This window comes from Talpa europaea, assembly GCF_964194135.1.
Source record: "Talpa europaea genome assembly, chromosome: 1".
Classification (NCBI taxonomy): domain Eukaryota; kingdom Metazoa; phylum Chordata; class Mammalia; order Eulipotyphla; family Talpidae; genus Talpa; species Talpa europaea.
In genome coordinates this window covers 20,472,534-20,497,410 of record NC_140073.1, presented here as the reverse complement: position 1 = coordinate 20,497,410, position 24,877 = coordinate 20,472,534, and the positions used below count along the sequence as shown (strand labels likewise).

The 24,877-nt window shown below is 41.6% G+C and overlaps 1 protein-coding gene across 3 annotated transcripts in view; it reads right to left on the bottom strand.

The window, feature by feature from the left end:
* The window catches only part of PAMR1 (peptidase domain containing associated with muscle regeneration 1), a gene marked incomplete at both ends in the record, with an annotated part of 76,473 nt that overhangs the window by 5,634 nt on the left and 45,962 nt on the right, over positions 1 to 24,877 (bottom strand). For 2 of the 3 annotated variants that reach the window (XM_084238412.1, XM_084238414.1), the window contains 3 exons: positions 1,869 to 1,935; positions 3,867 to 4,079; positions 22,480 to 22,587. In XM_084238412.1, coding sequence (XP_084094538.1) covers positions 1,869 to 1,935; positions 3,867 to 4,079; positions 22,480 to 22,587 — 388 coding nt within the window. Of the gene's footprint in view, positions 1 to 1,868; positions 1,936 to 3,866; positions 4,127 to 22,475; positions 22,588 to 24,877 lie in introns of all 3 variants that reach the window. The other variant, XM_084238413.1, reaches the window with a different exon arrangement.

Below are 24,877 nucleotides of genomic sequence, written 5' to 3'. Positions count from 1 at the left end.
GGGAAGGGGAAATGAGGAAATGTACAGCTCTGGGAGAAAAGTGGGAGACAAAGTTTTAAATGAGTCCTACCCAATCCGCCGATCAGGAATCCCAAAATGGCGCTCTCAGAGTTGGCCGCCAGCCAGGAGCCGTGAAGCCAGGAGGCGAGTGATCGCGAGCCAGAGAGAGCGCCCAAGGCCCACGTGTTTGGTTTTTTATATCCAACCTGGCTACCCAACTCCACCCTCAGGTCCCAGCCACCCTCCCTTGGTGGTGATGGGATTTGTCTTTCCCAATGTCTTGATGGCTTTAGTCTGGAGTGGGGGTGGGGTCCACAAAGCCTGTATGGGATTAACTCAGGACATCATTTCCCCCTAACACTGTTATAGAGCAACCCCGATATTAAACGGGTTCCTGGCTGTGGGTCCTCACCCGCGTGCTTTAAAGGGACTTATGAATACTCTACTACAGACACACGCAAAAGGGTTAATAAAAGGTTTATTTACAAGAGAAAAGGAAATAAGGAAAATGTACAACTCAGGGAGAAAATAGGGAAATAAAGTCTTTAATGCGTCCTACCCGATCCGACGACCTGGAAACCCAAAGTCACTCTCAGAGCTGGCCGGACGCTGCGAGCTGGCCGAGAGCCCAAAAATGGAGAGCCCCCAAAGCCCACGTGTCTGCCTTTTGTATTCACCTGGCTGCTTAACCCCACCCTCAGGTCCCAGCCACCTTCCTTTGGTGATGATGGGATTTGGAGTTCCCAGTGTCTTTGGCTTTGACCTGGGGTGGGGGTGGAGTCCACAAAGCCTATATGGAATTTGCTTTGGGACATCCTTTTCCCCCTAACAACACTACTATGTGCTAGGCACTGGTCTGGGCACTAGAACTTCACAATGAATGAAAAAGAAAATGTTCCTGCACTTGTAACTTCTACATTTGTTTTAGTGTGGGGGAAGCAGGCAGAAATGGATAAATAATTTTTTAAAAGTATGTATGACAGCTGTGGAGAGCAATGCCAAGTTGAAAATGGAAGTTGTCAGAGAAGAGGAGAGCATGATGGGTAGAGAAGTCAGCTGGGTGGTCAGGGTCTAGGGAGTGACTTGTTTTTTTAAAGGACAGTCAGGGAAGGTCTCTCTGCCACATGAGGACTGAGCAGAGAATGGAAGGAGGTGAGACATGAAGCCTCAGTGAAATTCAGGGGAAGCAGATTCCAGACAGAAAGAGCCACAATAGCAGAGGTTCTGAAGCTGAGATGGGCTTGGAAGAAACAGGAAAAACAAGGTAGCCCGTGGGTTGGAGTGGAAGGGGATGGGGAGGAGAGAGCAGTATTTCCTACAAATTAAGGAAATGAGAAGAAGGAAAGGGGCTATTCTCTCCAAGTATTACCACTTCAATTCCCAGAGCAAGGCTGGGGGTACCTGCAGGCTCACCTCCCACATCAGAGCTGGTCAGTGATCTCTACTCTTGGCCCCACAGCCTGCCTCGCCTAGTTGGTTACTACAGCACATCCCCCTGAGCCAGAGCTGGCCGCCTTTGGCAGGAATGCCATCTCCTTAGAAGCTGCCATAATAAACACAGTCGTTTCAGGAAGGTTCAAGCATGAAAATGAGGGTCCTCAAGGATCATCTTAAAATCTTACTTCCCAACCAACCAACTACTTCTCCATGAGCCAGTACAGTTTGCCCATCTTCCAACTGTTGCTACCTCTTGGCTAGAGGCAGCTGGCTAGCAAGCCTCCATCTAACAAGCCCTATTCTTTCACAGTCAGTCACTCTGAGTGTCCCTGAGAAACCCCCAAGCCATCTTTGGTGTAATACGAGTGGTGAAAGTGTGGGAGGGAAACATTTATTCACCTTTACAGCACAGTTCAGGTGTTTCAACTCACCTTGACTGAAGCTGCATTGGAAGAACTCTTCTCCTCACCAGGTCTGAGATCTTCGGTTCTCGGCAGGCTGGGAATAAAAGGTAACACTGCATAACCCTGTTCCAGGTGAACTGCTAACCCAGTCACTTCAGATTCTTCCCCAGCTACCTTTCTCTGGGCATGGGATGCACACGCCCAGGTCAGCCAACAGCTCCCTCAGCAAAAGGACATGCTGCCTTTCACCTGAATAACTCTCTGCAGAACCTAGGTAACACAATCCCTTTGAAAAGCAATTTGTCCATCTTTGTCCCTCTTCCTAGTACTGCCTCACCGGGGTACTCAAATAAAGGCAGTTAATAGGTTAGGATGACTATTCACAAAAAATAAGCATTATTGAACTTTTCCAAGACAGAATAAAAGTCAAAAGTGGAGGTTCCACAATATAGCCCAGCACAGGGAGCTCCAGGGTTCTCACTGGAAACCAGACAGTTGGTGGTTCTTGGCCCACTGGCTCCTCCAGCTGCTTTCTCTGCAATTAAGGCTCGAACAGCCATTCGAGGGCAGCCCAAAGCCCAGCTGAACTTTGTGGGAGTCTCTTGCTTTCTCCACCAGTGAAAAGGAACCCGTCCCGCTTCACTTTCCCAATCAAGCAGCCAACATTCATCTAATTAGCAACCCAGGGAACTTTGGTGGGATTAATTTGTAAGAGAAGAGTGGACAAAAATCTCCAAGGACGTATGGAACACCATTTCCATGCTTAATGAAATCAAGAATCAGAGTCTGTGCTGGTGGGGTCTGAAGGTCGCTTCTGGCTAAAGTCTAAAGTGATTTATTCCTTTCACAAGTCATTCTCTTTCATGCCTTTTCCTCAGATTTGGGTTGTTGACAAACACCCAGAAGGGATAGTGGAGGATTGAGGCAATTATCTGGATAATCTAGGCCAAGGACATTGCTTTTCTTCCAGGAAACAGCCAAATTATTGTGACCTGCTCCCCAAATCGTGGGGCTGTTGGCATGGAGCAGGGCGTGAATGAGTTCAGAGGGAACTACTCATTCCACTGCCAAGGGGTGAGGTTCCAACTTCTATACCGCATTCCATTTTTCTGGTCTCAAATGACCTTTTAAAATGTACCTCCCTGATCCCCAAATGGCCTCGCTTTGAGTTTGCACTCTTCTTTCACATCTGCCTACACTTCTTTTTCTTTGTCTTCCAAATGGAGTATTTCATCCTAATTCTCTCCACCTTTACAAATCCTTCTTGGCTTCCCAAACTGCTCCAGTCCCACCTGCTACTTGCAACCTGCCCTCTTCTAAGAAATATTGTTTCCTTTCTCTAAATGAACACAAAGTCATCTCTTGCTGTAACTCTCCTTTGAATGTTCAAGGGCTTTCTGTCTTTTTTGTATAGTTACACAAAATAATAATTGGAATTAGTTATACAAAAAAATTGGAATTCTTTATGCAAAATAATAATTGGAATTCGACATCTGTACATACTGCATTATGTATGCCACCCAAAGTTTAGTTTCCATCCACCACTACACAGTTGACTCCCTTTCCACAATTTACCCAGCCTCCCCTGTCTTCATAAGATGTTTTTAAACATCTTAACATTTCATGTGAGCTGGTAGGGATGATATGTCTATTGTGTTTTTATTTCTTCCACTAATATTATTTCTTTAGGTAAATGTTTTATAAATACATATTAATTCGTTCAATTCTTCCTGAGGTTTGCATACATAAAATTCAGGCCTGTCATCTTTCCTAAGCTGCTCTGGTAACTACACGACTCTTCTTGATCACATCAACATGTGATTTGGATTAGCAGGCCCTTCAGAGATCCAAAAAGGAAGCCAATGTTTCTAGGGATGGATTCCAACCTGTGAGTTAAGTACAGTTCCAGTGAGAACATAAGATAAAAAGGCATTTTTCCAGGGACTCAAAAACATGTATGGGAGCTACTGAAAAGTTCAGCAACTCCAGCTACTTCTATAGACTTCAGAAATATTTGCATGTTACCTTTTATGCAAATGGGTTGCTTCCCTGACCACTCTCCATTCTGCTGGCATGTTCTCTTCTCATTGCCACTGAGAACATACGAGTTGTTACAAAAGAAGGACAAGACAGTGCCAATTTTTGCAGAATGCCCATTGATAAGCCCAGGGCCTCCTGTTATTTTCTTGTACCCATTGACTGGGCCCCCAGGGTCCGAGCAGTTTGTTTCTTCAAGGACTGAAAGTGAAAAGAAAAGGAGAATTATGACAAGTCTGAAGCACCCCCTCCTTGAATCAAATCTTTTCATATTTCTTTGCAGGGACATGGAGCTTACTTGGAATGACACTCAAAAGAATTACCAAGAGAGAGCTCATAATAGAAAATGAATATATTGGACCTGTCTCCCCTGGCTTTAATGATTTATTATTAAATTGAGAAGTATATCATTTCACATATAAATAAATTTGACACCACAATTGGCTCTCATATGATCATGTTCATCTCTCTCTCAAACTGTGGGTGCTGGACAGGCTTAATCAAATTAACTATTTCACTTAGATTTTATGATCAGTATACAAAGCTATTGTATTTCAGTGTTGTATCATCTCCTTGCTTCCCTAAGGCTTGGGCAATTAAAGTAGACTCTTCTGTTTCCTATTTATGTTATACCCAGAAAGTAAAGATGATGAGAAACAGCCAAGTATAGAAGTGAATTTAGATTTTATATTTCATATTTAAGAACATAGTTGTACTATAAAAGTATTGTACTAGAGGACAATATAAATTCAGAGACATAATAGATTTCCCTTGATCTTCAAATACAACTTTCCATCTACACACTTAATGGTATTCATTGCAAAGGTATTTCTATTCTCTAGCTCATGTTAGACAGTTACTTAAAGTAGAAATGACATTACCAGCTATTCTGAGCACTGAACAGGATATTAGATATAGTCTGGAAATATTCTGTCAGATAGATAACATTTTCCTCAAATGGATTATGGCATAATACCGAATAGTACTTGCTTAAGGAAATGAAGTTCCCTGAAAAATTCAACCCTTAATTACTGAGTATAGGTACCAATCACTCTATCAGCCTTCCTAGTCTCTTTTAAATAATTTCTTCTAGGACACGGGTTCATCCCTATAAAACAGTCCCCATGCAATTCAATTATGTATTTGACATGCTTTTCTTCCCATAACCAACCCAATTATCTTTTAAGCAACTTATTTTCTTGCCCCTTGGCAAGAAAAGAATCTTCAGATAACACTTCTAAAATATTTGAAAACTAAAAATAAACTGATAGTTTCCCTATGTGTAATTTGGCAAGGTTGCTAATATTAGCCAAATTGCTGATTTGTCTACTCTAAGATTGTCGTAGACCATGTGGAAGATGATCTCATGATACTCTGGGTGATTTGGGGATGTGTAATATGAGCAATTTCCCTGGTGAGTGATTCCAAATTCCCATTTTAAGTGTAAAAAGTCGATCTAACTGAGTGAACTGTTTAAAAATACTGAGATGCAATAAGGAGGTCAATGCACTTTTTGAAACTTCAAGTGGGCTCAGTGCTTCTATTTCTAGGAACACTGCTGAGATGTGGGAGGAGCAAGAAAAGAAAGCACTCCATATTGCTTCCGTGGTGGGGCTACCTTCTTATAGTACAGACTCACTGGCGCTGAACGTGTAGCCTAGAAACAAACAACAGAAGCCCATAGGCTGGAATCATCTCAAAAACATGGTGCATTAATCCTGCAAGTCTTAGAAAATGGAATTAGTAGCCAATAGGGATATTTCATAAAATAGCCTCATAAAAATCTGTATTGCTAGCTTTTGACAAAATTCCTCTCTGGAAACCCTGGGCCTGTATTGCCACATGACAATCATCAGCTGCTCTGTGTAGATGAGGACTGATTCTTCACTTGGCCATAGAACCTACTGGAATGCCTGGTTCTGGCAGGTACTTGAATCTGTGGCTAGTTAGCCTATCAAAGGGCTATGATGTGCGTAATTTAAGTGTAGTTCGTCAACTATTTTGAGCTTTGCTCAGTGAAGATGATGGCCAAGAAGGTTTGAGTGATACGTAAAATCAGTCCCAGAATGCTGAAAGAAAATGAATATCCTCTAACCATGTAACTTTAGCAGAAGATAAAAAATCACTTCTATCCTAAGTCCTATCATTGGATTTTCCTCCCCTCCAAAGTAAGTTCTTCCATGGTCCACTAGGCTCCACCCTCATGATCCTCTTTGTGCACGATTCTCATGAATCATATTCCTATTACATTTAATGTGGATTTAATAACTAGCAGGAACAATGGAGTGCTCTTAAGTCCTTAGAGATAAAAAAGTCTTAGGACAACTCAGGTCCATCCTTTCTTTCACTAAGGAGGCTTTAAAGGAATATTTAAAGAGAAACTGACTCAGGACATAGCAAGTCTTCCCAAAGTCAAAGAATTCTGCTACAGTTGTGTAATTCTTAGCTATATCCTCTTTAATAATGCAGTATGTCTGAAATCAGGTCATACACGAACTTTTTCTGTAGTATTTCTTTACTCCCAGCCCCCAGAAAGCTATAATTAAATCAATGGTGCACCTTCAATTCATGAGACCCTAGAATGGTGGATTGTTATTTGACTAAGTTATTATTCATGGATTGTCACCAGGATAGAGTCCAAAGATGTTTCTGAGTTAGGGGCCAGTGGAAGGCAAGACTATAGCATTAAAATTCAAAAGAGGGCCTCCCCAGTGGCGCGGTGGTTGAGCGCTTGGTTGCGAAGCCACCCGCAGCCTCTGCGGCACCAGTTCGATCCCCGGCTGCTCCCCAGCCACCAGAGGAGGGTCCCACATGGCGCGCAGACCTCTCCTGCTGCCCGCTGCTCCCCTCAGCAGTGTACTTCGGTCCTTCTGCCTGCTCTGCTCCCGCTCTGGCTCTGGTGAATTCTCTCACCCTCCGGCGCTTCTGACTGTACCCAGTGCTTGTATAAATAAATAAATAAATCTTTAAAAAAGAAAAAAATAAAATTCAAAAGAAATTCAAATAATAGATACAGATCTATAAAGGATATAAAAAATACAGTTGTCTGATACTATTTAACAAAACCATACTGAATATGTAAAGGAAATAAAAGATTAGGAATTTCAGCAGAAAACTGGAAACCTTGAAAAATAGCCAATGGAAAAATCTAGAACTGACAGTGTATAATACCAAAAATGTAGAAACTCAGTGGATGTGTTTATGAGCAAATCAGATATAGTTTAAGAGTATTAATAATCTAAAAGATACCTGTAAAAATGTGGAATGAAACCCAAAAGATAAAAAAGTGAAAATTGTACTGGAAAATGTAAGGAACATTTGGGATACAATAAGCAGGCTGATAAACTGATATAACTGGCATCCTAGAAGGAGGAGAGAAAATGTAAAATGATAACAGCTGAAAATTTCTCAAAACTGATGAAAGATATCAGCTTACAGATTGATAAATATGAAGAAAATCATCAGACATATTTAAAATAATGTTAAAAACCAAAATCAAATAAAAAAATTTAGCCATTATCTCTGGCTTATAACGTGAAAAATAATTTTTGCTCTTTTTACACTCTAAGTTTTATCATCAGAAAATGTAACCATGAAAGTTTAATATTTTTGTTGTTGCTTCTGTTGTTACTTTTTTTTTTTAAAGGTTTATTTATTTATGCATACAAGAACTGAGGTACAGGCCAGAAGTATAAGGGGTGAGAGGATTCACCAGAGACAGAGTGGGAAACAGAGAAGGCAGATCGGCGACATGGGTTCATCCCTATAAAACAGTCCCCATGCAATTCAGTAATGTATTTGACAGCGGGCGAGCAGCGGGCAAGTCAGGAGAGGTCTGTTGCGCTATATGGGTATCTCCCTGGCCGGTGATCGAACTGGTGCTGCAGTGGCTGTGGATGACTTCATAGGTTGTGTCTTAACCCCTTGCGCCACCAGAGAGGCCCTGTTGTTTGTTTTTAAAGTATCAGGCAAAATGGTTTTGGGTTCTTTCTGCTAAACCTATGAACCTAGCATTGTCTCCATGGCTTTTTTTATGTTCTTATATTCTTTCCAACTGGTGCAAATCTCTTTGTCACCTTACATTATCATAGAGTACTCCAAATTTGCATGACTTCATATTTAAAGTCATATTTAAGGAAGCTTTGCGACCAGACTCTGGTGGAAAAAGAGTGGTCTCCAGGATCAGACCAGTATAAATTCAAATACTCATTTGGTTCTGATGTCCAGAATAAGCATACAGTAGGTACTCAAGAATGGTAGAAAGAATGAAAGGATAATTATTTTTACATTCCATATTTTTATATTATTTTTATTGAGCTAACAATTTTTTACAACCTCTTCAAATGTATAAGACTATGCCTACCACCAAAACATCCAGAATCCTCTACCACAGTCTGCTGCATTCCCACCCTGCTTATGCAGCCTCTCCCCAATCTTCCCCTTTGGTAGCATCAATTCTATAGTCAGATTTCGAGGGTTTGTTTAGTTTAGTGTTTCTGTTAGTTTTAGTTTCTCTATATTCCACATATCACTGAAATCATCTGGTACTTCATTCCCTAAAAAATATGAATTTAATCATTCTTCCATTTAACAAACAAGGCTCTGGGAAAATTAATCTTGCCAAGCCTTCCTTTTCTCATCTGTGAAACAGGATGACATTTTTTCTGACTGGACTGATTTTTATGTAAGTAACAATCTCCTTTTCCTTTGTTTGCCTTTATGGACAAAGCACCCAATGCACATTGAAATCAATATCCAAAATACAGACAACTTAAAGAACACTTCACAAAGAAATCCAAAGTGCATTATTGGGCCGATTCTATGATAAAGCAATATTGCACATTATTTTCTGGCCTCTTAGTAATGTCTACCCATGATGGGTTTCCAGAACTGGGTCCAGTATGATGATTCAGACTTCTGGATTCCAACCATGTTCTCTGTATATTTATCTCTTTTATTTCAGCACAATGAAACTTTAAAATTACATTCCTGCATCAAACTGTTATTGGGCATTATCCTTTCATTTATTTCCTGTACTTTCCAAAGCTGGACACTCTCCTATGATGCTTTTGAAGAGAATTTTAAGAATTTGCTCATCCTTTTCTCTCCCAGTTTAGACACCCACCTGTTGGGTTCACAGGCCAGTTGCATCTCATCAGATCATCTCCCCAGGGTTAGATTTCAAGGCCTCTCTTTTTCCCCTCATGGGTTCTCATTTCAGAATCTTTGTATCTCCCCATTAAACAAGCTCACGATTCTTTTTTCTGTGTGATTTAAGGGCTTTGTGTATCATTTATCCTCAGTGGGATGGATGTTTTCACACAAAACCAAATGAAAATTTACAACATCTGCATCTCTGGTCTGGAAGGAACATCAAGCTCCTGCTTTGCTCAGTAAAATATTCCATGATTAATCATAAATAGCACATCTCCCTGTCACTTTTGGGACTCAGCCTAGGGACATAAACACATTAAGTGTAGCATGCCCTTACATGCTATTTTGTGAACAAAAACAGTACTTGGGGAGGAATATTTCTTCAGGATATTGTTTCAGATAAACATTTAAAGAAAGACCTTCACTACCCTTGTCTTCTTTTTCAGGGTAACAGTATGAGGCGATTTGCTGTACCACTTTAAGAAGATACACGATGGCTTTGAGAAGGCTTGTATAGTGCTAGTGCCCATCCAGACCCCCTCAAATCCTTTTACCAGCTCAATCTCTGCATGTTTTACCAGCTTTGTTGCTGAGCACTGGTTTCTACAACTTTCAGAAGGTGACCTTGGGCATGGGTACCATCTTGTTCATACAAAAAATGTCTAGATTTTTATCTTCCTCACCATGCCCGATCCAGGGTTGCTTGTAGGCAATGAATGAAGGGTATGGAAGTACAAAAACCCAACTCTTGTTTCTCAAGGTGTCATTTATCCCCCAAGCATCTGGGGGGTTGAGCTGAGACTGGCAGTACAGTTAAAATCTCTCTTGTTTTGGCTTCTTCCTCTTTCCTGTCTTGCTGCCCACCCCCAAAAAAAAATATGTACAGGTTGACCCTGAAGTACTTCCTTTAATAAATCATTTGGGCTCAATGCTTGGCTCAGAGTCTGTTTTGGCCCCATTATTTTCTTAGCCCTGGGCATCAGGGCCGCTCCTACCAATTGTGACTGCATTCCTGGGAGATGACAAAACCTGGGGAGGAGGTTGTATCAGCCCTGGGCTTCCAGCTTGCATGCCATTCAGATCTGAAGATCCTGCAAGATCTTAGGAAGATGATTGGTGGGACATTTGAAAGACCATATCTCAGCAGAGGGTCCCCCCCACAGACTCAGGCTCTAGGCTAGTTCCAAGGCAGCACCTGATACCTGAAGGGAGCAGGTGCTCTAAGAACAGGGCTCCCCAAGCTAAACAGTGTGGCCCTATATTCCAGCACTTCACCATCCATGATGATTTGGTGTTATTTATATAAAGTCAGTGACCTTTTTACAACCCTGGGACACAAAGGATTCCCCAATCATCACTAAGACAGAAATTCTCAGAAACGTAAATTAAGATGAATTTAAGTTGATATAAAGCAAATAAAGTTATATGTTTGCTCTCTCATCTGATTGATACAATAAGATACTTGATATAAGGTAGCTAAAATGATCAGAGGTCCAAAGATCCTCTTATAGTCCAAAGGTCTATAAGAAATGGCTATGCTGATGGAGAGTCAGGCAGGATCAGGCTGGTGTGAAGACACACTTGGGGAAAGTGGCTCTTTGATGCACACCTTTCTGTGCCCTGTGATCAGATCAATATTGAATATGGCCAAAGGAAGTCCCAAACCTAGGTTGTGGACCCTTCTAACAGTCACAAAACTCACAGCATAGATCGCAGTTGTGGCAAGAATAGAGACCACTTTTCCACTCCATCACTATCCATCAGTACATCCCTGTCCACAAAAATATCTTTTTTGAATGAATCTGGAATTTTAATATGATACACCAAACACCCATTTATTTTTGCCTTTTACTTCAATCTCAAAACTATATTTAAATTCGTAGACAAGATCTATTAAAAACAAACCAACCCAGGAACCAAAGAAGCCAATGACTCCTGTGCCTTTTGGAAGTCCAGTGTGTCTGCAGAGAAAGGTTGATAGAGTGCTGTTGGCTATTGACGTCAGAGTTTTTCATGCCCTGGGCACGTATTTAATGAGTGTCTTCTCTGTGGCCAGGAAAACAAGGCATTGGCAGATGTGTTTCTGTGTGTTTAAAATGGAAATATTTTATATAAACCCAGAAATAGAAGTGATGTCAGAGAAGTAAGGATTGTTGTACTTAAGTAGTTGAGACCTCTCAAGACTCTCTCCAGCCTCACTTAAGCATTTAAAAAAATGGTCTGGGTGGGTCTTCCTTCCAATTACTTATTATACCCCAAGTCTTTGGGGGAGTGGAGACAACATATATATGAGTGTGTGTGTGTGTGTGTTTGTGTGTGTGTGTGAAAGATATAGTACCAATTCTTCCCAAGTGACTAATTTTTTTTAACTTTGTTTTAAAATAACATTAGGACATAGGATCCTAACCAAGGAATAAAGGTATCATGGGTTTGTTATATGAATCTGAATGGGGTGTGGGGGTCTCATCAAATACTAGTCAACTGCAACAACTGACTGTAGTCTGGATTACAACAAATATTTCATTACATAAAATTGATTGAACTGTGTTGCTACTGCTTAGCCTGCTGTGTTGTCTGAAAGAAAACATCTAAATCTGCAGGTGAGAACCTGGGAGAAGTAGAATCACCTTCTAATTTGAATGCTTCTGCCAAGAATAACCACAGAGGGCTTGTTGGAATTCAGGCTCCCAGTTTTACCATATTTGTGTTCTCTCTGTGATACTGGACTGAACTATTGACACAGTAACCACCATTTAACCAGTTAACACAGTGTGACAATTTGATGAAGGGCACAATTACAAAAGATGAAACAATTAGTGAGGGTCTAGTGATGCTTCCTTATGAAAGAAGCAGCTAGTTTCTAACTCCTGTCTGAAAAATGCCAAGCAATGGTTTGACCAAATTCTTCAGACGATTCCAAGCAGTTTGGGAGGTATTATAGGCTCTCTCCCTGCATTACTGCAGTCCCCACTCACTCCCACCACACTACCCTATAAAGAAGTGGGTGGGCTCCTGTACACAGAGAAGTGGACGTGACATCAATTCTTGGGTCTCACATTGACCTTTTTTTAAATTAACAATATAGATGATCATAGTTTCTGCCTTCTTCACATACTGCAACCCTGAAATATATAGCATTCAGCATAGATCTAAGATGAATATTTTAAAGAAACAACCAGTGATCTAGATGACTTCAGCTCTAGTTGTAAGCTCCCATACGAGCTCTAAGTTGGCTCTTCATGGGAATAGTTTCATGACGTGTCTTAGATTGGGTTTCCCCCAGAAGTAGGCTGTGACATAGAGATCTGAGTGCAAGTCCTTTATTTAGGTGGCAGGTCCAGATGAGGCCAACAGTTTGGGGAAAGTAAGACAAGGAAGTTCACATTATCAAGACAGTTGTCACTGAGGACAACTGAGGTGGATGCCACTGGAAAACTTGGGGATACAGGGGAGACCTGCCTCAGAGCTATCCCACCCAGGGAGCAAGCAATTAAGTTATTACCTACCAACTGTATCAACCATCTGTTGAAGGCTGAATGTGACAAACATTAAGTCCTCAGCACCCCTGATCTCCCACGTATGTGAGTCACTGGGCTCTGGGTCTAGACAAAGTCCCTAGGGGCAGGAGCTTGCAGTTGGGAGCCAGTGGGTTGGCGCCACAGTAATGGTGTAAGAGTCATAAAGTCCAACAACTTTTTTTTTCCAGGGACATAGAAAGATCTAATTTTAGAAATATATATTATAAGTTAAATTTCTATCACTTACAAAATTGAAGTGGAAAATAATTCCCCAGCACCCATCATTCAATAAAGAAAGGAAAGGAATAGAGATTATAGTAAAATGGACAATATTTGCATTTCCAAATGAACTTGTGTTCACTTTCATTTAATGTGCAATTATGGTGATATCATCTAAGGCATTGCTCTTTTTGCCTTTGCTGCCAGGAAATTCAGAATCAAAGACATCTGGGGCTGATCATTTCATCTGATGCAAATGAACTGAACTCTCACCCCATCTAGTATTCCCTTCGCTCCTTCTTGTCTTGCTTCCAAGTTATTGTGTCTTCTTTCAATTATTATTATTATTTAAACCATGCTTGATTTCAGAATAGTTGGATGGTATTTACAAAACAGTACATAAAAAAGCATACTTTTCTATTCTCATGTTTTATACGAATGAAATCTTCACAGTAGCCCAAAAGCTAAAAGAACTAAGTTAGGGTCTTATTCTATTTAACAGAAGCTTGATTTCAGAGCTGTAAGATCATCTGAGAGTTCCAGCAAAGAAAACAGATCCAAAGTCAACAAAACTCATTACCTCATTATCTAGCTGGCATGGGGGTTGAGGCTGTTAGCCTCAACTCTTAGCATACTCTTGGTACCCACCCATTCTTGCTCATCACCACAATCAAAGAAACCATTTGTGACAGAATTTTGGTCCTGTTTGCAAAAGGCACTCACTTTCTCATTGGAGCTTTGTTTTTTCTGGAAAGCTGACTTAACATGAAAGCAGCACCCAGAGACAAACCGTGGATGGACACTCATCTGTCCCTCACTTTCCCCTGCTCAGCTTATATTTGAGCTTAGTGCCTCTGAACCAAACCAAATATCTTTTACTTCCACAAAGGTCTTCCCTAACCAAGAATAACAACACTGAAAATGCTTTTGATCCCTTTCCAGCCAATGGAATTCTGCTGTCTGCGCACCCCCCCATGTTTTCCAGCCCTCTGCGGGTGTGAATGAGACAGTATCCATGTGAAATTATGCTTGGATTGCACACACTGCTATTTATTCATCTGGCAGCAATTTGGAGGCCGAGACTTACAATTAGCTATTTGATCTTAATCGGTATTGTCCTTGGCCCCGGTACACTGTGTCTTTCGGATGCCTCTTTTCCGGTGTTCGGATGGCCTATTTAATTAAACAGTTGAAACACCCTGTGCTTAAGAACAGGTCAACTTTGAAAATTCTTTGCAAAGTCCTGTCCATTTTACTTTTGTTCAAATCCATCTGACACATCCTCAGTTGGTGGAGTAGGTGGTTAACTCATGCAACTAATAGAGACTTGCTGTCCTCTGCCTGGGAGGGGGTCTTCTTGGGAAGAGCCTTGTTAAGGTTCCCCCAAGTCTTGGGTTTCTGAGTCAGCTCCTGGGGTTGGGGTAGAGAGTGGGTAATAATGCTAAACTACAGTGGAATTGATTGTCAACTTTTTAAAATATAAGAAATGTTCAGCCTGGACTGGGCAACGTTGTTGTGTTTAAAAGCCTTGGGGTGAGCTTCCCTGGTTGTGCAAAGGGTTAAGGCACAGCCTATGAAGCTGCCTGCAACCTTTGCAGCACGAGTTTGATCCCCAGCCAGCCAGGGAGCAACCCACATGGTGCAGCAGATGTCTCCTGCCTCGCACGCTGCTCCCCTTAGCAGTGTATTTCAGTCAGTCCGCCTGCTCTGCTCCTCACTCTGTCTCTGGTGAATCCTCTCACCCCCCACACCTCTGCCCTGTACCCCAGCTATTATATGAATAAATAAATAAATCATTAAAAAAAAAAGTCTTGGGATGAAGAGAATAACCTTGCAGCAGAGTCCTAAGCTTTCAAGCACATTTCAGTCCTAAAAGGACTGTTTCTTGCTGATATTAATTCTTTGCAATTGCTTTGCTCTCATGTTCCTCTAGTCTTTGCCTCTTCCTTCTTCCCTCCATGGGCAGATAGCAACTCCTGCTATAATAAATCCATGGAATGCAGACCCAACATAAAATATACCTCCTGCATTAAGTCCTGTCTCAGTACCTCATCTGCCAAAGCAAAAGCTAAGAGGGCCCTGACAAGTGCTAGAAAATTCTTAGCAAAACAATGGTGTGTCTGAGCCTTGCAAACCTGGTGGGCTCTATCCAGAGTTCTTGGAGAAATTCTAGCTGGAAGTCTGTTTGCAGGGTCTCTCCTGTCCTCTTGTTATTTTTCTGGAATGCTGTCCATAACTGAAATAATCACTGATTTGCAAAATGTACCCCATTGAGGCCAACGCTTGAGCTTCTTACCCTGAATGAGCCAAAGCAACTTGTTCAAGTGGCCACAGGCCCATGGAGCCCCACAGAATGAATGCTAATATGCCTTGGGATCTATGAAAACTCAGGTTCAGCCAACAAGGAATTATGAATAAAAGGGAAACTTCCCCTCTGATTTACAAAAACAATTGTGTTGATGACCACACAAGGTGTTTAGTGACAGCTTTTGCTTTTCAGACCTAAATTTAAATGAGATGTCATCTTGCTAAATATATCAAGAAGAACGTCAGAGATTCATTTCTATGTTCAAGAAGGAGAGTGGAGTGAGGCATAAGAGGTCAGTACTTCACTAACTAAGGGGCTTCCCAGGGCTCCTTCAATCACTGAAAGCTCTGGATTCTCTGAATTCCCCAGGATTTTTTTCATGGAATTATCCCAGTGCCCCTCAGACCCTCTCAAGCTAGACTGTTCATTGTCCTTTTTTGCCCCATGCCTCTAATAAATACCTAAGTGATGTTCTGGGGCCCTTACACTCACCAAGGGGTGACACAGAGTCCCTTAAATAAGTGACCCCTGAAAAACCCCATGAGAACAAGGGAGGCTGATCCAATAACAGGATATTCTGCGAGACTATTCTGGAGTTTTGAAATCCAGTTTTCCTGACATGACTTCGTTAATCAATCCTAACAGCTCTTCTCCAGGCTGCCCTGGCTTCAAAGTCTGCTCATCTGTCATACCCAATGTAGTGTCTTCTCCTTGAACCCAGGGTTCCTTTAGTATAATAACACTGGCAGTATCTATATGCCCTTTCAAAACCATATCTTTCTTTCCTCTACCAGGCGCCTGTGCATTGGTAGCAATCCCAGTGTCTAACAACGATTTGGGATGGTCAGTATACAGAGGACACTTAGAAAACTTGGGAAGAATCTTCTTAAACCCTGGAGCCCTAAGGATGGTTTGTTACGATCACCTGACCTGTCAAAACCAGTGCTGATGCCCTAATCCCTTATCTGGAAAAATCCCCTGCTTTCTACCAACTTTTATTTATTTTTTTTTTTTTAAAAAGATTTATTTATTTATACAAGCACTCGGTACAGTCAGAAGCGCGGAAGGGTGAGAGAATTCACCAGAGTCAGAGCGGAGAGCAGAGTAGGCAGACTGATGAAGTACACTGCTGAGGGGAGCAGCGGGCGGCAGGAGAGGTCTGCGTGCCACGTGGGACCCTCACCCCGTTGGCCGGGGATCGAACTGGCGCTGCAGAGGCCGCGGGCAGCTTCGCAACCCAGCACTCAACCGCTGCGCCACCGGGGAGGCCCTCTACCAACTTTTAAATGACCATAACATGGGGCCAGCATTGTAAATGATAATGTTACCCAGCCCAGTGCTATGTTGATCATTTCATTCATCCCCACAAGCAGCCCTGAGATAATATTTTTTTTTTTTAGAGATTTATTTTTATTTATTTATATAAGCACTAGGTACAGTCAGAAGCGCAGGAGGGTGAGAGAATTCACCAGAGCCAGAGCAGGGAGCAGAGCAGGCAGACTGACGAAGCACACTGCCGAGGGGAGCAGCGGGCGTGGCAGGATATATGTGGTTTTATTCTGGACATTATAACTAAAACTGAGGCAAATAGGAGTTAGATGACTTACTCAAGGCCACCCAAACAGTCAATTTAGACTCAGAGTAAAACGCAGGTCTTACTAACCAGAAGCCAGGCACCATCTCACCATGGACAAAAGGACACCTTCTGTAAAGCATTTTCATAAGGAAGATTTTCCATATAGGAAAGACAAGATGAGGCTTTGGAACAATGAAAAAAGCCAGGTAAGAAGTCAATTTATAACGCCTCCCCTAAGAGATCTCAGAGCAGTTGGCATTAATATACCACCAAGCCCGTAGCACATTATTCCTGTCTGAGATGGGAGAGGTGAGTTCTCAGCTCATTCTCACTGCAGCTGCGATAACATTTCCATGAAAACTCCCAAGTTCTTAATCCCTTGTTCTGCTGAGAAAGACGGGTTCCCCTTTGAAGCTGGAGGATACAGTGAGCTTCTCAGCCTGTGCTCCTTTCTTCCCAGCCCCTGGGACAGGCTAGTGGGAAACCTTCCGATGCTCCAAAATCCAAATGAATCCAGATTCACCATTTTTCTTTAATTGGTAGAAGCTGATTTGTTTTGTTCCAAGGCGCGTCAGGGCCTGCAGGGTGAGTATTGTGCCCCAAGATTCAGCCCATTTCATCGTCCTTCATTAGGATGCAGGGGGGAGACCCAGCATCGTCAACTGGGCCAGAGGAACAAAGGCCACATGGAAATTGGAGCAGGGCACTGAATCCCTCACTCTCCACTTTTTCAAAACAAGATTCCGACCATTTACTCAAGAACTTATTTTGTCCTTGTGCTCCATACAAAGAAACAGGAAACTTCAGAGGAAAAAAGGGGGCCCAGTTTCCTACATGGTGGCCTGGGAGCCTGGGGGTCGCTGAGGGTGCTGGCAGGAGGCTAGCTTGGCCTCAAAGCTGTGGAGAGGGCCACTCCCCTTTTTTTGTTCTCAGAGAAGGTCACCTGGGAGCAGGGGAAAGTTTTTTTTCTCCCCGAGAGAGCACCTAAGGAGAGGCCTGGGTATATTTGAGGTGGTCACACACCCCACCAAGGCCAGTTGAACTGAACAAGGCCAACCTGAGCATCTCCTGTTACCTACCTCTTTACCTGTTCCCTCCTCTTTGCCTATTTTTTTCTTTATGACTTGGGAACAAGAAATCTCCCCTCAGACCCATGGAATTCCACTAAAAAGAAATCCATTTCCAGCTTGACAAAATAGGCCTTCATTTCTGAAATATCCATATCAATTCTTATTTTAAGAACTGGTGTTTATAACAGCTCATCTTGTAGGGTGAGTAGTGAAATCTCATGACCATTTATTTCAACAACAGTTCAAAAGTTTAAATACCTGTACCTTTCGAACTAACCACTCAACATCTAGAAATGTATCTTACGAAAATACCCCTGCAAGTGAACCAAGAAATAGAGGTTAGGATATTCATCACAGCTCTTCTGCATAATGGTAAAAAATTACAAGTTATATCAAGAAACTATAGTAAGGGGTTGAAAGACTATGTGATCGAATATGCATCTAGACAATGGGATACTCAGCAATCATTTTTTCAAATGCCGTAGATCAACACAGACTGACCCAGAAAAAAAAAAAATCCATGATATGGACCCTGAGAACAAGCTGAGAAGCTGCATGTATATTGCAATCCACTTTCATTTAAAATGGAGTTTCTCAACCTTGGCAGAAGTGACATTTAGGGAAGATAACTCTGTTGTGGGGGCTGTCCTGTGCATCATAGGGAGTTTGGCAGCCCCGCCCGCCACTACCTCTACCCAATAGCTGCTATAACTCCAGCCTCCTCCAGTTATGACAACCACAAATATTTCCAGACATAGTCAAATGTGCCCTAGGAGTGAAGGAAAAAATTGCCACCAGTAGAGAACCACTGGTTTGAAATGACGTCTATGCACTGTATACCACACGAGAAAGTCAGGAAGGATATCACAAATTCTTAATCGAGGTTCTGCTGGGAAATACATTACTCAGGCAAAACAATATTTTCTTTTTTGTTTATACTTAGTACTGTTTGATTGTTTTTACAAATATAGAGTTCTTCTCTTGGTGGCACAAGGAGTTAAAATCTCAGCACTATGAAGCTATTGGCAGCCACTGCAGCACGAGTTCGATCCCTGGGCAGGAAGCTACCCACATGGCGCAGCAGACCTCTCCTGTCTCGCCCGCTGCTCCCCTCAGCAGTGTATTACAGTCAATCTGCCTGTTCTGCTCTCCACTGTCTCTGGTGAATCTTCTCACGGCCCCCCTCCACACTTCTGGCCTATATCCCAGCTTTTGCATGCATAAATGAATAAAATAAATGTAAAAAATTAAATATATAGTTCTTCAATAATTGAATTGAGAACTGATTTCTATTCTTCTCCCACTCACAGACTCACAGAAAATAAAGAGAATCCCCTTATATCTTATATCAACAGATAGGATTCTCCATGGAAAGGAATGACAGGAGAGCCTCACCTGGTGCGGGGAGGCCTTGAGCCGACATGATAATGACACCATGACACAAACAGAACTCACTGCTTATCATCTGGAGTCTTACCCAGACCCGTGGTGAGAAGCGTGTGGGACAGAGCATGCACAGAGTGAGCAGTGTGGAGTCCTGGCCTCTGATTTTTAATTTGATGGGTACCCGTGTCTTGCATTCTCTGCTTCTAATCTCTCATTTGCTAAAAGGAATCCTTCCACAAAGACTTTCTGATAGACCATCAAAGAGGTGTCTGCGAGCAGTGTCCCCTCATCAGACTTGGCGCTACATAAATAAAAGAAGCAATTCTCATTAATATGTGCTTCTAAAGCTATTGTTTTAAACAAGTGCCTCATTCAATTTGGGTATTTCATAGCTGTGGAACCCCAGATTGCTTGGGTTTCTTGTTCATTTTGAAAGAATTTCCTTAATGAGATTTTTCACTGATCCATTCCTGAAGGAAAAAAAAGTTTTTATTTTTTATTCTAGATGATTGACTGCTCTGGCAAAATGGCTAAGGTTTGTTCAGGAATTATAAGGTAAACTGCCACAGTCAGTTATTGCAAGACTTCCCTCAGTGAGTTAGCTGCAGTGAGTGATGAATTTCCTAGAAGGCAAAACAAGCCTAAATCTTACAGAAAACAATAAAACATGTGGAGTCCCCACAATGATGCCACGAAACTGATGTATCCACTATCCACCACCACCACCCTCCCCAGTTTTGATGATAGAGAAGAAAGGAAATTGTGGTTTTTGAATATTTCGAAAGGAGGCTAAGAATTCTCTTGTGAGTTTATAGCTGCTGTTTTGAGATTAAGTCATTTGAGATGGTTTATGAATCAAGTTATGAATCAGGTCATAATGACATAGCTTACATTTTTTCATTATGTATATTTGTTTTGGGTTTTGTTTTCTGGGTAGAATAACAATGCTGGGAAGTCGAATTTTGGCTAATAAATGACTCATAAATATTTCAGTCACAACTTTTATACCAGTTTCTCCCCCCCTTCCAGCCCTGATTTGACCCAGCTTCTTGAAGTCATTTTGCATTACTTGTTGATATTTTACTTCTCTCCATTTTAACCTTTGTGTATCAAAACACAAATACCATATAGTCAGTTCATCTAGAAATCAAGTCTAACCTTTTTAGTCTCCCCCTCTGGACCTGAAAGTAAAACTCAAGATCTGGCATTATAAGACTCCAGAATCACTCTACATACAAATACCCACAACAGAGAAGGCAGCTCCACTCTTCTCTGCTTGTGTACCACAAATGAGGCAGGAGCATGAAGCAGAACATCATTCTCTAACTATTCAGTGTCACCACATTCAGATCAGCTATCACAACCAAAGCAAGGGATGCTTCTGGAAGAACCCAGAAGCCCACTCAGGACATAATAGTATGTCTTCATCTATACTCTTTGCAGGAAAACACTGATGAAATTCACTGAAAAAATGGATGAACTTTCTAGAACGTGTCAGACCAGGCCCTGTTAGAAGGACCCCAAAGTAACTGTGCATACCAGTTAGAAGTGATTGAAGCAGCCATTGCTTCTGCTTAGATGCCTTTTCATTGTTTCTGGGGACCTCTTGCCTCTCCACCCCCCTGTCTCAGGCTATGTTGTTTCACTTCCAAAGGCCCACAGCTGCAATCCTTCTGCTCACGGGCACATGCATAACAAGCCAGGAGTGTCCTCATTCATGCCCAGGGCAGCACTTAGCCAGGGGCTTATTTGCAGTGGGGATATGAAAGCCCAGCAGCCCTGCTTTAAAGCCAGGACACGCTTTGAGATGTATTTACATTCCAACTCTTACTGCCAGCTGGGATTTTGCCTGAAATCACCCCTTTGCTGGATTTTCTTATCGATCCAGCTTCCCTTCTCCATTACCTGCTTCTTTTGGGAACATGTCCTCAGTGCATCACCTGCACACACATTCACACACCTACGGACATGCTTCTGAGGATCCATGCCTAGATCATTATCTGTCTTCTTTCGTTTCCAACCCTAAATTACAATTCTTCTTGTTCTTTTGCACAACTTCTGTAGATCTGCACATATGTGACACCTGTAGCTTGTGACACCTGTTTATGTCTCAAACAAGGTCTTGGTTACCAGATCCCCCTGGTAAAAGATTTCTTGTTGAAGTATCTAAGTTCCTCTCTGCCAAAGGCACAGTCAGAGGTACCACACAGCAGGGCTGACGGTCCTGGTACTGCCACATGCAGTGGTCTGCAGACACTCTTCCCAAAAGCAAGGGTTGGCCATTTGACTCAACAAGTTCTAGTTTCTCCCCTTCTGTGGAAAAAGTTTGAATCTAATATCAGAGGAGAATCATGCCCTGCCTTTGCGTAACATGAATTAGAAACACCTGCCTGCTTTGGAGTGGGTCATTGTTTGGTTGATCCCAGGTTACTCAGGGTGACTAGTGTTCTTTTAACTTCGATCTGCAAGAACTGGCCAAGAGGGGTGATTCAATGGGACAGTCAGGTATGGTTAGGCAGGGAGTGGTGAGGAACTTGGTTACAGAGTAAGGAGGGCTAACTTGGAGAATGATAACTGAGTGACATCAGAGTCTGAAAAATCCTTTCACTCTGTGACTCCTCTAGCCTGTACCAACCCCACAACTCCTGCTCATTTCAGGCCTACTCAAGAACGACTAGAAAAGCATGGGGCGTATTATACCAACTAAAACAAGCTCACTTAGAGAAAGTGTGCTTTTCACCTGTTTCCCATAGAGCCCAACACACAGTGATCCCTCAGTAAATGCTGGTTGGCTGGTTTGTTACTCCCCTAACATGGTCCCATATTTACAGATGATGATGCAATTCAGGACACTTTGGGTATGATTATAATGACACTTTGTTTCATGCCCAAACAAAAATGCATACACTGGGGCTGTCCCTGAGAAACTGAGGCTCACAGTTACCCTACATGTTTGCCACCCTCAGTGCAGGGTTTCAACTGTGCAACAAACCGTGCAGAGTTCAGATCCAAAATTCAGATCTTTGGATGTAGAGGGAGTTCAGACTCTGAAGAACATTGAAAGTGGCTTCCTGTTGTTGACCCTTTTGAGCTCTGAATATTACTCAAGACCACTGAGGGCATGTGTCTTTGATAGGTATATGCAGCAGGTAAGGGATGATTATGTCAATAAGCAAACCAAGAAGGTTCTAGAATTACTGATTCAGGCAGTCCTGTCTTCCTGAGATCTACCCCATGGGTGTGTCTGCATCATATACCACATTTGACAGCCCACCCTAGATACAAAGAAATGACAGGCCCAGCAAATTCCCAAGGCCCTTCCCACGTCACCCCACCAGGAACTTAACCCCCACTCCAGAGGCACACTCACGGTTTTCACACTGCTTCCCAGTGTAACCTGCCAGGCAGGCACATTTGTAGTATCCAGTTTGCACAAGGACACAAGTGCCATCATGGAAACAAGGAGATGAGGAACAGGCTGAAAGACAAAGGTAATTTCCATTAGTGCGAATTGCAGGGAGTTGATTTCTTCAAGTCTGGAGTCCTCATCAGTCTTTCACAGTCTATTAAAATCTTCTTGTAGTTTTTAAAATCCTTTTCTTGAATTCATACTCCTATTTTTCTGCAAGTTTCTGAAGGACCCAGAAGTTTGCTCCAGAAACCTCTAGTCTGAAGACCCTAAAGGCAATACACAAGCCAGCACAGCACATGATAAAAGCAGGACCATGACCTTACCTGCCCCATAAGGACTCTGGGAAAGAAGCAGTCTTGGGGAGTTTAGATCAACTCTTTTCAAGGAAGTTCAGCATCTGGGTGCTGGGGAAAGGAACTGAAAGATGGTCTTTGCGACACTTCTTAAGTGTGCTCAATGAAAACAGACATACAAGAAGTAAGAAGATCACCAAACTTCCATGATGAAAGAAAAAATACAGCAAGACACATAATAGTAAAGATCCCAAGAATCCAAGACAAGGAAAAAATAATGACGCTGACAAGAGGGAAGAAACAGATAACATACAAAGGAAAACCAATCAGGCTGACATCAGACTTCTCCAAAGAAACACCACAGGCAAGGAGAGAATGGAGGGACATAGTCAACAAACTCCAAGACAACAAATGCCAACCAAGAATACTCTATCCCACAAAGCTTTCCTTCCTCTATGAATAAGGACCTTCTCAGACAAACAGAAACTCCGGAATTTCATTACAACTAAACCCTCACTCCAAAAAATACTACAAGGAGTCCTAAAGCCACAACCAACAGAGGGATGAATAAGAATAAAACAAGACCAAAAAAAAATTAAAAAAAAAATAAAACCAGATAAAAGACAAGCAAAATGGCAAATACAGACGTTAACATACCAATATTATCTCTAAATGTAAATGGACTAAACTCTTCAATAATAAGATACAGAGTCACAGGCTAGATTAAGAAACAAAACCCAACCTTCTGCTGTCTCCAGGAAACACATTTAACCACAAAACATAAAAATAGACTGAAAGTAAAAGGATGGAAAACAATCCTACGAGCAAATGGACCAAAAAAAGAAGGCAGGAACAGCTATACTTATATCAGATAAGAGAGATTTCAAACTCAAAAAGGTAAAAAGAGACCCAGGCGGTTACTACATTATGATCAAGGGGACAATACTTCAAGAGGACATAACACTCATTAACATATACTTACCAAATGAAGGCGCACCAAAATATATCAGACAACTATTATCATCTCTGACAACAGACATCAGAGAAAATACATATGTAGTAGGAGACTTCAACACACCACTATCAACAATGGATAGATCAACTAGACAAAAATAAGTAAGGACACTAAAGCTCTAAATAAGGATCTAGACCTCATGGGCTTAACCAACAGCTATAGAACACTAAACCCCCAAAAATCTGAGTACACATTTTTCTCAAGCGCACATGGATCATTCTCCAGGATCAATCACATACTGGGACACAAGACAAACATCAACAGATACACCAAGATTGAAATCATACCAACCATCTTCTCTGACCATGAAGGCATCAAGCTAGAAATAAACCATAAAAAGAAAGCAAGGAACGCTCCTACCTCATGGAGATTGAAACCCATACTACTGGAAGACCACTGGACTAATGAGGAGATCAAAGAGGAAATTAAAAAACACTTTGAGTTGAATGACAAGGAGGATACCAATTTCCTAAATGTATGGGATGCAACAAAAGCAGTAATACGAGGAAAATATATAGCAATACACATCAAGAAAACAAGAAAGAAACAAGAAAGAACTGGGTTTTGTTTCACATCAAGAAACAAGAAAGAACTCAAAGAAAGAACCTAATCATACATCTCAAAGAAGTAGAAAAAGAACAACAACAAAAAAAAAAAACCCCAAATCCAGTAGAAGAAAGGAAATAATAAAAATCAAAGCAGAAATAAATGAAATAGAAACTAAAAAAACAATCCAAAAGATCAATGAAATTAAAAGTTGGTTCTTTGAACAAATAAATAAAATAGACAAACCCCTAGCCAGGCTCACAAGGGAAAAATGGGAAAAAGCACAAATAAATAGGATCACAAATGAAAGAGAAAAAAATCACAACAGATACAGCAGATATCAAAAGAATAATCAGAAACTACTATGAACAGTTATATGCAAACAAATTCAACAATCTAGAAGAGATGGACAAACTCCTACAACTTTACAATCACCCAAAGCTAGATAAAGAAGAAATAGAACACATAAACATACCAATTACAAGCAGTGAAATTGAAATTC